Below are 14,597 nucleotides of genomic sequence, written 5' to 3' on the forward strand. Positions count from 1 at the left end.
CCCTAAGGCTGGACCGAGGCAGCTCGGCTATCGAACATGGCTGGAGAAGGGCTGCAGGGAGCAGAGCTGCTTATTTACTGCTGGAGCTCCCTTAGATCATCTCTCCCAGCCCTCATGGGAAGGGCTGCAGCAGGGGCACGGTGCCTGAGGTGGGGTCAGTGGGGAAGCTGGGCATGTGAGGGGATGCGTGCCCTGGGACGGGCAGGTGCAGAGCAGCCTTGGCTGATGAGGACCTACCCCCACCTCAGCTCAGCTCAGCCCAGGGGGAGCCAGGGAGTTTGCCAAGGTAAACAAGTGCCATGCCCCCTACCACCCGCCTGTGCCCTGGTACATTTGCACTCTCTGCCACCTCGCTCAGGGTCAGGCTGCAGCTGTGCATCCTGCACCCCCCCCTTTCCTGCTCCAGAAGGCAAAAAAAATAAAATAAAATAAAGCAACTATGTGGTGCATGTGGCTGCTATCCCCTCCCCTGGTCCTGCCACAGTCATTAATTCAGGGGCTGATGGCACCAACCCTGAAAAAGTTGGTACTGATGTCCCCACGTAGCCCAGGGGGGCCCATGTGTGCTGCTCAGCCCCAGGGAGCTGTGCCCGAGCCCGACCCCGACCCATGAATCACCCTTACCTCAAGCGGCTGGCACCTCCTGCATGGAGGAGCCAGGAAAATGCTGCAGGGGCAGCCACTGGTCATATGCGACCCACAGGCCATATTTTGCCCACCCCTACCTTAGTTGAATCTTATGGCTATTTATTCATGTTTTAATTTTTAACCATTGATCAAATGCAATCTTGGATGCTTTGGCACTACCTGTAAGGGTGCATCATGATGCTGGATGGGGTGGAGAGTGGGGGGCGGGAATTATTAAACTTATTTAGAGGTTTCTTTTGATTTAGAAAACATGGACTGCTCTTTCATTTCTATTTGTGTTCTTTGGTGATGCTGCCCCACGTTAATGGTATGTTCATTTCCTTTACATTGCTTTCACTGTGTGAGGAAACATAAATTTTAATAAAGGATAAGCAGCATAATCCCAACAGTGGCCTGCACACTAAATTAATTAATAGTATAGGCATGGAGATAAGAGTCTACAGTTTACTGCTATGGTGCATCCCAATTTTCTTCAGATGGTTTTGGGGAGAAAGGTGCAGGTAATATGCAAGAAAATAAGGCAATGCAGTATTTTACAGCAGGGTTGGTCAGCTTGCATAACAAGTGCCACAGGTTGCATGGGCGTCTCTGCATGTGGCACACAGCAGACTGTGGAAGAGACAGGCAGAATAGTGGCAGACAGGGCAGGGAGCAAAAAGAAAAGCAGCAAATCAGGCAGGAGCTATAGGAAAGGATGCAAAAAGGAGAGCAGCAGATCAGGCAGGGAGTACAGGGCTTGGAGCAAAAAGCAGACTGGGCAGGAGAAGGGGAAGGGGATCGGAGTGTCACTCAGGAAGGGTGTGGGGCTAATTAGTGTACATGCCTGTACACCGGGGTGGGCAAAACATGGCCTGCAGGCCCCTAAAAAAATTTAGAAACTTAATATTTATCTGTCCTTGGTTTATCTGTCATCTTTGACAGGAACAAGGGGCAGTAGGACCCTGGGGAAGCCCCAGTGGGGGCCCCAGCAGGGGATTCTGGCCTGGGACCATGTGGCTCCTCACGGCTGCACCAGCATGAGAAACTCAGGTAAAGGGGGGGAGGGGGGCGAAGAGCAGGGGAGGACTGTGGGCAGGGAACAAGTTGGTACTGAGCACACAGAAAAACGGCCCCTCCCCCACCCCATGGCTGGTGCTCCCTGCTGCAGCTGCTCGCAGCCTGAACAGGGCTGTCCTGAGCAGGCACAGGCAGCCCCAGGTGGGCTGTGAGCGGCTGCAGTGTGGGGTGCCGGCTACAGGGTGGGGACGCTTTTCCCCGCGTTCAGCACCAGCTTGCTCCCCACCTGTACCACGGGGCTGAGAGAGGCACTGAGAATGAGAGGGAGTGGGAGCGTGGGACCCAGAGCAGGGCGTCAGGAGTACAGGGTCCCAGCTGGCAGGGGCTCTATGGAGTCGGGCCAACTCCCCCCTCGCCCTGCTGGTGCAGCCCAGCCTGGCTCTACAGACCCCTGCCAGCCTGCGCCCTGCTCTGGGCCCTGCCAGCACTGGCCCTGGAACATTGCTTCCACGACATTGTGACATTGGTCCCAAGATGGTGACCAGGGGGTGGGGCACCTGTCAAGGGGCGGGGCTACCCGTGTGGCCCTCAACAGCTTGCCACAATTGTGTAAGTGGCTCTCCACCCGCCCCTGCTGTACACTGTATCACTGTTCAGCATATTAATTAGGAAAAAATCAAGTTGCCAATGACATCAACTTTGAGCACCTCACTAATTGGCATACCAGCATGAGATGCTAGGGATTTTTTCATTTGTTTTTGTTAGTTCTTGTGATAGTAGGTACAAGGTAACTTTAGCTCCAAATGCAGATTTAACTGGTTAAGGTGACCATATCTGGGCTCAGAAAGCATCTGAAATACCTGGACCATCAGTTCTAGTGCTGGCACTGCTCTTCCACTCTTCTGTAACAATGGGCATCTCTGATCTCATTATCAGGATTAATAGTAAAGAAAGAATCCAGTAAGAAACCAAGGTGGGAACAAAGCATACCACAAAGCATTTATTATGACCAGGAAGAAGGGTATGCTGAAGATTGAATTTAGGTACCTTTCTTGTGCCCACTCCCTGTTCTTTCCTCATGATCTCTTTTATAAATGGCTCCCATCATTATAATATCTGTGACAAGGGCGGGTTTTTACATCTGGAACAATGAACATTCTTTTCTCTGTTATGCAACATTTTTTTATTTTCAAGGATGAATTTTGGTTCCTGGCAAGCCCATAGTCATTTGGGCGAGAACATCATTTTCCCATCCACCCTATTTATACATTTAAAGCTAACCCTTTTCCAATAACAACACACTTTCCCTTTCATGACATCCATCCATTGCTAAGGATAAACCAAGAAAACTCACAGTCTCCCAGGAAAAATGGCAAGAGGCGACTGAAGCAGACGCAGTCATTGAAGACAACAGAACTGCACTGATTTATACTAGCTAAGTCACCCCCGAGCCCCTGCAACATTCCTTTTACATTGACTTCACTACAAGACAGGTTATATTGGTCAAATCATGACAACAGCACACAGGAACAGGAGATCAGTAGTTCGCTGCAGTCTCTAGAACACCCATTTCACAGGCAAGATTTTCTGCTTCTTTTGGTCAGATTCTTTTATAAATATAAGCAGCCCAAGTGGTGCTTAGTTGTCCCCCTGCAATCCACCTTGCTCAAGTCCCTGAAAAACTGTTAAATGCAAAAGGTAGGTGGGTTCTTCTCCTTTCCCTTCCCTTCCCCCTCCACTAATCACAAGGCTGAGTTGAAAGTGTGCTAAAAAATATAGCTGTGTTAACAGCTTTTTTCAGGAACTCAAGTAGAGTAGAGTAGTACTTAAAGGCTTCAGCACCTAATAGATGGAAGAGGATCTGGCCCTGTGACTTTTTCTGAGCACTTAAAAAAAACAAACCAGAAAATCACAACTCCCCATGGAATCAGCTGTTTTTTAAGGAGAAGCAGGTATCCCATTAGCAGTACGCCGAGCCCTGCTAGCGTGTAGTGGTGGCCATTGTACGCATATACCTGACCCAGCAGACAAAACAACCACCCCACTTGCCTGTGGGTCCTGCCTTCCTCCTGGCAGGGTCCATTAAGCACCTCCTACCCTGAAAACTGCACTTCTGCTCCAGCGCTGGGCTTCCTGCTCTGCGTGGAGGAAGGTAAGAAAAGCTGAAAAGCTTCATGGTAGGAGAAGAGGGGGCTAAGGAGGTTGCGTCGTAGCAAGGTGATGGCCCGCCTCTTATGTGGGGATGCAGTTCAGATAGCTCAGGTTCCACAGAGGTTACTTTTCATTTGTGACAGGGCCCAGAAAAGAGAGCTGCTTTATGTAAAGCTTGTGCCAGCTTCCTGAGCTGAGCCTATTCGAAACATGTCAGATTCAACTACAGCCTTCAAAACTGCAGAAGTGTAAACTTTCACAGGGCGGGAGGGGGGCATAGAGAGGAAAGCCACTGCATTCTGTCATTGTCTACACCTAGCATGTACTGATATTTCATTAGACGCTTTGTTTTCGTGTGAAATAATCCGAGCGTTCTTTATGGCTCCTTCTGTCACACCTTCAATTGTGGAACAATAGAAAATCAATTTAAATTATTATCGAGTAATTCTTCACTTTATCTGCCAAGGCACCATCTTCTCCCAGAAAAGGCTTTAATATTTCGACACTGTGCTGGTCAGATGGATTTGCACCACTGTTCAAATGAGGAGATTACATTAGAAATCTTTTAGCCTGCCATTTCAAATGAAAGGTTAGCAGCAATTCACAGGGTGTATATAAACAGAAAACAATGGCTTATACATATACAGTACTGCTCTAAAATCTATTACCCTTTCAGTTCTTTTCTTAAGGCCTTTTGCCTTTGCTGCTACAAATCACATGAAATAATGTATACTGTCTCCCTGTCTCCCCACTGCATACAAGTGGAAAGGTAAATTGCCTAGCTATTGGATCTCAGTTATCCTGGATTCAAAAGGCACTGAATGGGACAGCAGTAGTGTCAACATGACCACTATACCACTCGCATTCAACTGAACAGACTTTAGAGACCAGCCTTGGACCTGAGGACGCTCTATTTGGGATCCCATGATTTGAGACAGAATAGTTACACTTAAGAAAGAACTGAGACCCAGCTTTGTGGAAGTCAGAGTACTTCTCAAAAATACACCACCGGGGGTAAATGTAAACAAGCAACTCATTCTTAACCAGGGTGCCATGAGATCCTTTTAAGGGTACTGTGGCATGCTACTTAATATTAGCACTGGTAAGTATGCAAACACCTACTGATGATTCATCAGATAAACCCAGAAATTTCAAATAGGAATCCATAGTGTCAAAACTGGAGCAGGTCCTCAAGGAATCCATTTCTAACGCACTTGGAGGAGAACGTGGTGATTACAAGTAGTCAGCATCACTTCATCGAGGGCAAGTCATGCCTGACCAACCCGATTGCCTTCTATGATAAGATGACTGGTTCTGTGGATGCAGGGAGACCAGTGGATGTGATCTACCTTGACTTTAGTCTTCCACAACATTCCTGCAAGCAAGCTAAGGAAGTATGGGTTGGATGAATGTACTCTAAGATAGATAGAAAAATGGCTGGATCATTGCACTCAGAGGGTAGTTGGCTTGATGGCTAGTTGGCAGCCAGTATCAAGTGGAGTGCCCCAGGGGTCAGTCCTAGGGCTGGTTTTGTTCAATATCTTCATCAATGACCTGGAAGATGGCATAGAGGGCAACTTCAGCAAGTTTGCAGATGACACCAAACTGAGGGGATTAGCAGATATGCTGGAGAGTAGGGCTGGGATTCAGAGAGAGACCACAACAAGTTGGAAATCTTATAAAGACCAAAAAAAATCTTATGAAGTTCAATGCAGAGAAGTGCCAAGTCCTGCACATAGAACAAAACAATCCCATGCACCAGTGCATGTTGGGGGCTGACTGGCTAAGCAGCAGCTCTGCAGAAAAGGAGCTGGGGGTTACAGTGAACAATATGCTGAATACGAGCCAACAGTGCCCTTGTTGTGAAGAAGGCTAATGGTATACTGGGCTACATTTGGCAGCTGTTTTGTTGTGGAGGTGTTTCGGGCCATTTCAGCACCTGAAACACCGAATCCGAATTGAAACGGAAGGCTTTGAAATGTTGAGGAGAATTTTGGAGATTTGGAACTGGGCTTGCAGGGAAACAAAAACTAAGTGGGGGGGGAAAGGGGCAGCAGAAAGGACTGCTCTGATATTGACATCTAGCTCATGGTTTGATTCCCCAGCTCTCTGATCACTTTCGCCAGATCTTCTCGGGGGTACGGGACCCCGATATACATGCAGGATTTCAGCAGGCTGCTGCTGCAGGCTGAGCACAGCCTATGCTGAGCGCTGGGAGACTGCGGTGCTGCCCCTGACCCAGCCTGCAGTGGCAGCCTGCTGAAATCTGGCGTGCAGATCTGGGGGCCTGCACCCCCCAGGAAGAGCTGGGGGAACGATCAGAGAGCTGGGGAATCGAACTGGGGGCTGTGGAATCCATGCCACATGACCTGACTCCGCAGGTAACAGAGATCCGCACTGGGGTCTCCCTCCCCACCCTGTGCAGCCCCAGATCTCTGCTGCCTGCAGAGTCAGGTTGCGCAGCAGGGACCAGTGGGCTTGCTCACTGCTCTGCACTGCTTCCCTGCCCTGCGACTCAGTGTGACAAGAATCAGAACCATGCAGGGGTCTCCTTGCCTGCATGGAGGGCAGTGGTTGCTCCCCCTCCTCTCCCAGACAAGCCACCCATGGCCCTGTCCTACTACCTGTTGGGGCCCTGCAGCCCCCGGCCCCAAGCCCTGCCTGGCTGGGTAGCAGGGCTGTGCAAAGCTTCTCTTGCAGCCTGTTTGAAACAGATTCAGCCTAAATGAAACAGGACAGCAATCCAAAACACTGAAACTAATCACTGCCCTCTGAAGCGGCCGAATCCAAAACAAAATCGAAACACAGCCATTCCACACAGCCCTATTATTCACCTCTACTTCACACTGGCAAGGCCACATCTGGAGTACTGCATCCACTTTTGGGCCTCCACCTATACAAAGGATGTGGACAAATTGGAAAGAGTCTTGTGAAGGCAAACAAAAATGGTTTGGGGATTTGGGGAATTGATACATGAGGAAAGACTGAGGGAACTGAGCTTAGTTAGTCTAGAAAAGAGAAGACTGAGAGGAAATTTAATAGCAGCCTTCAACTACATGAAGGGTGATTCTAAAGAGGATGGAGATAAACCGTTCTCAGTGGTGGCAGATGACAGAACAAGGAGCAACGGTCTCAAGTTGCAGCAAGGAAAGTTTAGGCTACACATTAGTAAAACACTGGAACAGATTACCCAGAGAGGTTGTGGACTCTCCACCTTTGGAAGTTTTAAAATCTTGGCTAGACAAAGGCTTGGCTGGGATGATCTGGTTGGGGCTGGTCCTGCTTTGAGCACGGGGTTGGACCAGATGGCCTCTAAGGTCCCTTCCAGCCCTAACTTTCTGTGATTCTATGAAAACCACTCTGACGTGTTGTGGTCTTTCTGAGTTCTTTGCTACAGAAGGATTCTCTCTCTCTCTCTCTTTTTTTTTTTTTTTTTTTACTATGGCAATATAATAGAGTGAAAGCTGAAATTTTCCAAGGGTGCCTTAATTCAAAAAGGTTGAGAACTATTGATCTAAACCCATGTTTTAAGCTGTCTTATTTTCACCATCTATTAAAAGGAGGGTATGAATGCTTATCTACCTGCCTTGCAATGGCACTGTGAACATTAATTTTCAAGGTTTATGTGCCTTTGAACATGAAAAACATCATATGCCGCATGGTACAGCAAGCACTAAATGATATATAAGCCTTGAGTTACTTCTGTGATAGCACATACAAAACCTTAAGATAGATGAAACAACCTCACTCCTCTGATACAACTTGAACCATATCTTTTTGGCTTGTCTAACAGGGCAAGCCCACATAGTACAATGCTGTGCTGTGCAGATACCTTAGGTATTTCTGAATGAACTAACTTGGGTACTAGAACCAGTACAGCCATACTAGCACTGTGTTTTGTCTGGGCCGGTAGACTCTGGCTTCCAGTAGAGCCAAAGGTGAAGATGAGATGGGTCATATTACTCACCTAAGGTCCCAACATGAATCACTGGTTCTGCTTGGCCTTAAAAGGTCTTAGAAGATCCACTCCACTCACCAAATGATACATCATGCAGGATGCAGCATTTTTAGCAGATACTAAAAAGTGCTTAAAAACATGCTTCCATATTAAACAAAGACGTGAACCTCAGAGTGAGGCAAATTCACACACAACTAAGTTTCAGGAAATATTAATATTCAGACTCTGAATCTGGTCCCATCCTTTTCATTATGAAGCTATCTAAACCAAAACTGTAGATAGAACGTATTTCAACAACAGTTAGGCTCCTGGTGTACTGATATCACTGCTTGTCATGCTGATCCACACTTCCCCATTGTTTCCTTGCTCTCCTCCATCTGTATCTATCTATTTGCTGCCACCTGTTTCATACTTAGATTGTAAGTGTTTGGGGCAGAATTGTTTTTGTTCTCCATTGCCAACCATGCGGAGTCCTAGCCAAGGACTAGGAATTCAAGATACTACTGCAATCTAGATAAATAACAACAAGAACTTCTGAGCTTCCAGGACAAGAATTATGAGACGTTGATCCATTTCTAACAGCACACACTGTTCTCTGACCTGTCCCCCTACCACAGATGTGCTATTAATATATAATTAATATACGTGCTTACCATTTACCTTTGACAATCATCTGCACTTGCCTATTAAATCATCTCCTCTGATGGTTTCTCTAACTTTCCAATGACCTGAGTTACTTTATTGTTTCTTTCTAGAACCTAACATGTTCTTGTTGTAAATTATGAATTAAGCTGGCCTACAGCCCAGAACAGGGCATTTTCAGTGCAGGACCCCTACCAAGTTTATGGTCTGATTTCATGGCCCATTGCTGCTGAAAATAGGGACTTGTATTTTCAGAAAAACTGAGGCACCCAAAAATGACTATTGACAATTGCTTTTGAAAATTAATTGCTTGAATATAATTGGAAATAGGGTACTGTCATACTTCCAATAGTCATCTGCTTTTAGCCCCAAGATATCAGACTTTAAAATATAAAAATATATATAAATATAAATATAAAAAGTCCTCAAAATTGCCTAATATTGATCTTTTAGAATGTTTGCTCCCTAGTCAGCACAGATTCATTAATGGGGCTACGGTTTATGTTGGCTTTATATATTGAACATAGTGTAAAATAGTATTAACAGAGTTATAAAAACAATTTTTTCAGAAAAAATGTGTTTTAGAGTTTTCAAAAATAAGTGGCATTTAAAAGACAACAAAATGGTCTGGTACCAAAGTGTCTGTTGGTATTACTTTGGGATGATTTACGTAACTCAGTTGTGGTTTACCTCCTATTCAAACACAACCCCATATGATATATAGCCATAGTTACGTATTCGCCACATGCAATGTTGTTCTGTTCTGATACAAAAATGTATATGCTGTAAGAAATAGCTTTCAGATGCCAGGTAGTGTTTGTAGGGCTGTCAGAAGAAATAGTTAAGATGGGAAAGTGAGAACACTTCATCAGATATCGTGACCGTATAGAAAATCCTATGATACCATTTTTAAGGTCATTTCCCAAAAAAGAACAAGGATTTCAAATACAGCATAACCTCATAAATCCGGATACCAAAAATCCGGAATTATCAAAAGTCTGGCACTTTCCCCCACTGCTCCAGAACCGGCCACCGCTGCCCCCCACCCTCCCAGATGCGGAGGGGGAAGCTCACATGCGGCGGTTGCCACCACCATTCACAACCCTGTGCCACTGCTTTGTGTGCGGCTGTTGCTCCAGGACCGGCCACCACTACCACTCCCCTCGCCCCTCCCTGTGACTGGCCCCCACGCCAGTTTAAAAAATCTGGTATTTTCAGATTTCCAGCAAGTGCTCAGTCCTGACTGCACCAAATTTATGAGGTTATACTGTACTTTTCTTTTAGCTCTAATGAGCAGTTTAGGAACCTCAGTCAGTGTGTCCTTATTTTAATTCTCAGAAATATTCAAGTACCTTCAAAGTCCCCATCTCTGGCCTTTGCTGCAAGTTCTGAAGAAGATATGGTTTCCTGGCATAAAGCACAATCTTCTAGTGCTGCATTCCTTAAACTCTGATTAACTGTAAAACATTAAAAAAAAGTGTACTTAAATTCATATGTTTCAATTTGTTCTTAAAGCCTTCAGGTTAGGTCTTTTATTAGACTATAATAACTTCTATTTGTACCGTCATCTTCTTTTTCCTCTTTCCTTGCCATGATTTACAATACTACTTTACAAGAAGGCCAGATTTTCTCACTTAATACATCACAGACTTTCAAATTAGAAATGGAAGACACTGTACTGCAGGACTTCTTGTCCTCCCTTACTTCCAGTGTGGAGCTGTTCTCTACATTACATTTCACAGTTTTTACAGCCAGTCTTGTTTTAATTGGTCCAATTGATGAGGCATCCAGAGTCTGTCTTAGGAAACAATCTAAAATAACCAACTGTCAGGAAGTGATTTTTGATATTCAGCCCAAAATTCTCTTGTATACATTTCTGCTCATTACTTTCGACTACTTTGATGATTTAATTGTAATTATATATAACATTATCTTGATATCTGCAAACTGTCAGAGTAGATCTCCTTAATCTCTCATTCATAATTTAGCATTTACTAAGCTATGTCTACACTGGTTCTGCGCTACCCTTGAGGTCACTGCCAAAAAAATATGCCCCACCCATCCACTCCCACACCATATACTCCAACCCCAGAACTGAGGCAGTGAGGACACATTTGAGATGTCTTCTACTGCCACTCTCAAGCACCCCAAAAACAGTTCTTGAGAGCAGCAGCAGAAAGTATCCACAGTGTATTTTATCCACCTTGGCTCCAGGATTGGAGCATGCAATACAGGAGTGGGAAGATGGAGCTTATTTTTGGGTGTAACCACTAGCCAATGTCAACATACCCTATGAATTGTTTTCTTTTGAAAAATAAAAGTCCAGTAGGGCCTCTCTCTTCATACCCAGAGATCCTATTACTACAAAGGTTGAGGAAATGCCAGCCATACTAAGTAGATGGCAATGTTATTTGTTGGATGCTCATTCTCAGTCATGGCTTGGTGAAATACATTTAACAGAAATACCAACAGAAATTGGCTTCGTGGTCGGACCCAGAGGGTTGTGATTGATGGCAGTCACTCATCATGGTGCCCTGTAACCAGTGGGGTCCCTCAAGGCTCTGTCCTGGGACCCATACTGTTCAACATCTTCATTAATGATGTGGACATTGGAGTTAGGAGTAGACTGGCCAAGTTCGCCGATGACACCAAACTTTGAGGCAAAGCATCCACGCCAGAAGATAGGTGGGTGATCCAGGCTGACCTGGACAAGCTCAGCAAATGGGCAGACGAGAACCTCATGGTGTTTAACACCGAAAAATGCTAGGTTCTCCACCTTGGGAGGAAAAACCTGCAGCACCCTTATAGGCTCGGCAGTGCTACGTTGGCTAGCACTACAGAAGAAAAAGACTTGGGGGTCATCATTGACCACAAGATGAACATGAGCCTCCAATGCGATGCTGCGGCTAGTAAAGCGACCAAAATGCTGGCTTGCATCCATAGATGCTTCTCAAGCAAATCCCGGGACGTCATTCTCCCCTTGTACTCGGCCTTGGTGAGGCCGCAGCTGGAGTACTGCGTCCAGTTTTGGGCTCCACAATTCAAAAAGGATGTGGAGAAGCTTGAGAGAGTCCAGAGGAGAGCCACACGCATGATCAGAGGTCAGGAAAACAGATCTTACGATGACAGGCTGAGAGCCATGGGACTCTTTAGCCTGGAAAAGCGCAGGCTCAGGGGTGATCTGATGGCCACCTATAAGTTTATCGGGGCGACCACCAGGATCTGGGGGAACGTTTGTTCACCAGAGCGCCCCAAAGGATGACGAGGTCGAACAGTCACAAACTCCTGCAAGACCGTTTCAGGCTGGACATAAGGAAGAATTTCTTTACTGTCCGAGCCCCCAAGTTCTGGAACAGTCTGCCAGCGGAGGTGTTCAAGCACCTACACTGAACACCTTCAAGAGCAAATTGGATGCTTATCTTGCTGGGATCCTATGACCCCAGCTGACTTCCTGCCCTTTGGGCAGGGGGCTGGACTCGATGATCTCCCGAGGTCCCTTCCAGCCCTAATGTCTATGAAATCTATGAAACCTCAAAGTGATGATATTCAAGTTTAATAGTAATACATTGAATGCTTTAAAAATGCTTCAGCATGAAACAGGGAGAAGGGGAAAAGGAGAGTCTCTAATTATGAGAAGTCAATGAGAAAATCCAAGAGTACTGCCTGCCTTAAGGTGTTCAGGTCTAGATAATATAATGTATAATGAGGGGCAGAATCAGCCATTCAATATCTTGTTGGACATTTTTAAGGAAAGAATTGTGTTAACACTGCTTTTTAAGCAATTCAGCGGAGCTTTCTCTAGACAGGAAAGGATCAAATGCTGATTGAGAAAAGCCTGCTAACATCTGAATCCTTTTGTTGGTTCCTGCTTCAGTTCTGGCTCCTTTTCTCCTCTTAACTGGCTAGTGCTTCAAAACCAGATATTTCCATACTCAGCATTCTTTGATTTAGTCTGTCATTTTTATTGAGATAAGCCAGTTCATCTCTTTACTTGCTTTTTTAAAAATTATTATAACTGTATAGCGTGTTATTTTTCCGCAGAGTTATCACTTTTATTTTGAAAATTAAAATACCCACTATTCTAAAGCATGTGTTAGGTGTATTTTCCTTAGGACCTGTAAAGCCATAAAGGTCATGAAATATGATAGGAAATCAGGCCCAAGGCCTGACAACATCCTAACATAACCACACAGACTAAAAGGATTGATCCATTCCTCATACCCAAAAGGGAATGGGCAGAAGTACCCTGAAGGATATTGTTTTCAGCTGATGGTGCCAGGCACTCTTACACATACATACATTTTCCCATTACCAAGTTCTTTTTCTATGACTTCATTTTAGCAAGGGTCAAAGGACTATATAATAGCTAGGGGTCTACCAAACTCAAGGAGGTGGCCAGTTGATTTTGAGCATAGATCTCGGGGCTGGCTGTTATGTTTGCAGGCTGAGTGCAGCAGGGCCCTTCATCTCTCTGATTAGCTGAGGGGCCTCAGCAGTCCTGCCCCTCTTCACAGATTGCCACATGGCCCAAAACCATGCCTTAATTATCCTGATAAGGCCCGGGGAAGACATTCTCCCATGTGTTATTAAGCATGGATGAATAGCTTCCCAGGCTTACTCAGGGTAATTAAGCTGTGGTTTCTGTGATCTTGGCATGCTCGCTGCAAACCTGCCTTCCGCCCCAATCTTACAACTAAGCAGAGTCTTGGAGCATGGGGTGTGCAGAGGGGGGAAGGGACAGAGCTGCTGCAAGCCCCCTCCTTCCTGTGCTCCAAGATGCTCTGCTTGCCTATAAGGGTTTTTTGTTTGCTGCTTTGCTTTTTTGCAGCAAGCCCACCAAAATTGTAGAGTCCACTGTTTTCCACAGAGCCCACCATTTTTCACAGAGCCTGCCTGAATTCGCAGTTTCCACAAAAATCGTGCAATTGCGAATTTGGTTAGGTCCCTAATAATAGCCTTGTAGCAAAAGACAGTTATTAAACAAAACCAACAATTGATTTACTTCCAAGTATTTTGTGGACTAGTGTACAACAACCAAAGGAAAATGGCAGTACAGGACATCTCCACTGCTGTTTTTACCTTTCTTTTGTTTTTCCTTGTCCTCTGTTTCAGGTTTGGTTGCCATAACTTCAAATAAGGTCTTCAGGATGCTTCGCAAGTCACTGGCATAGTTTGTCTGCAACTGGTCAGCAACACCTAACAGGTTGTGGAAGTGGCTAAAACCATTATTATTTTCAAAATCTACAAAACTCATCTCTAGATACAAGCAATGTTATGGCCTTTTGTTAAAAATAAGACACACTTACAAACATATTGGTGATAAAATTAAGATAATATAATTAATCATAGATTTCACTAAACAAAATTTGAGTAAGCCATACTAATGGTTAAGAAAGAGTTTTTAGTCCTTGTGGGGTTTATGATCTGATATACAGCCACCTCCTTATTCTTTTGTCAGGACATCTTGAGTTTCATTATAAAATTTCCTTATAAATATTTCCTTATAACATTTACATTACAACAAACAAAGAGCTCTCACACCTGAGATGCAGACAAAGAGCCTGTGAATAAGGTCATTGCTGCCATGAAATCGGGATCTTATCTTTTCTCGGGTAGCAATTTTAGCAGCCTGCAAGGCAAGCTGGATTTCCTCCTGATCGATGTCATCAGATGAACAAGAGCTCGTCATTAAACTGCTGTGGGAAAAAAAAAAGAATAGAAGGAAGAGAGGTAACTTAAATCTTCGCTTTGCCATTCAGAGAGTGACTGATCTTTTAAAGGATTTATTGTAAAAGCAAAGCCCTTACTACAAAACAGAATAAACAGTAGTAAATCCTTGTTGACCCTACTGAACCTTGCCTATTCAGTTACCATCCAGCCTGATTTTCATACTGTGACACATTTATGAAGCAGTCAGCTATTTGCCAACATTTTACTATACTCCATTAAACTACTACAAAATGCTTGCAACGAATTCATAATTCAGGTTACTTTCTATTATAAGCCTAACTAGAATTCCTCTTTGCTTCAAAATTGCACAAAGGAACACTAGCCCAAAAATGGGTGACTTAGCTGAGGGACCAAGTTAGCATTTTTCTATCAAATCTGAAGTTAATTGGAAAAGGGTTTTTTAGGAATTCAGAAACCCTAAAGCTTAGAGGCTCAGCAGGGCTTTGCTTCTATACAAAAATAATATGGAGGG

At 44.8% G+C, this 14,597-nt stretch overlaps 1 protein-coding gene across 4 annotated transcripts in view; it reads right to left on the reverse strand.

The window, feature by feature from the left end:
• The window catches only part of ZFYVE28 (zinc finger FYVE-type containing 28), a 299,535-nt gene that overhangs the window by 15,736 nt on the left and 269,202 nt on the right, over window positions 1–14,597 (reverse strand). For 2 of the 4 annotated variants that reach the window (XM_090035435.1, XM_090035433.1), the window contains 3 exons: window positions 13,937–14,088; window positions 13,475–13,591; window positions 9,748–9,852 (listed from right to left, as the gene is read on the reverse strand). In XM_090035435.1, the coding sequence (XP_089891561.1) occupies window positions 9,748–9,852; window positions 13,475–13,591; window positions 13,937–14,088 (374 nt within the window). Of the gene's footprint in view, window positions 1–9,747; window positions 9,853–13,474; window positions 13,592–13,936; window positions 14,092–14,597 lie in introns of all 4 variants that reach the window. The other 2 variants (XM_090035434.1, XM_090035432.1) reach the window with 1 other exon arrangement.

This window comes from Crocodylus siamensis, chromosome 2 (assembly GCF_052110815.1).
Source record: "Crocodylus siamensis isolate JL-2025a chromosome 2, ASM5211081v1, whole genome shotgun sequence".
In the NCBI taxonomy this organism is placed as follows: Eukaryota; Metazoa; Chordata; order Crocodylia; family Crocodylidae; genus Crocodylus; species Crocodylus siamensis.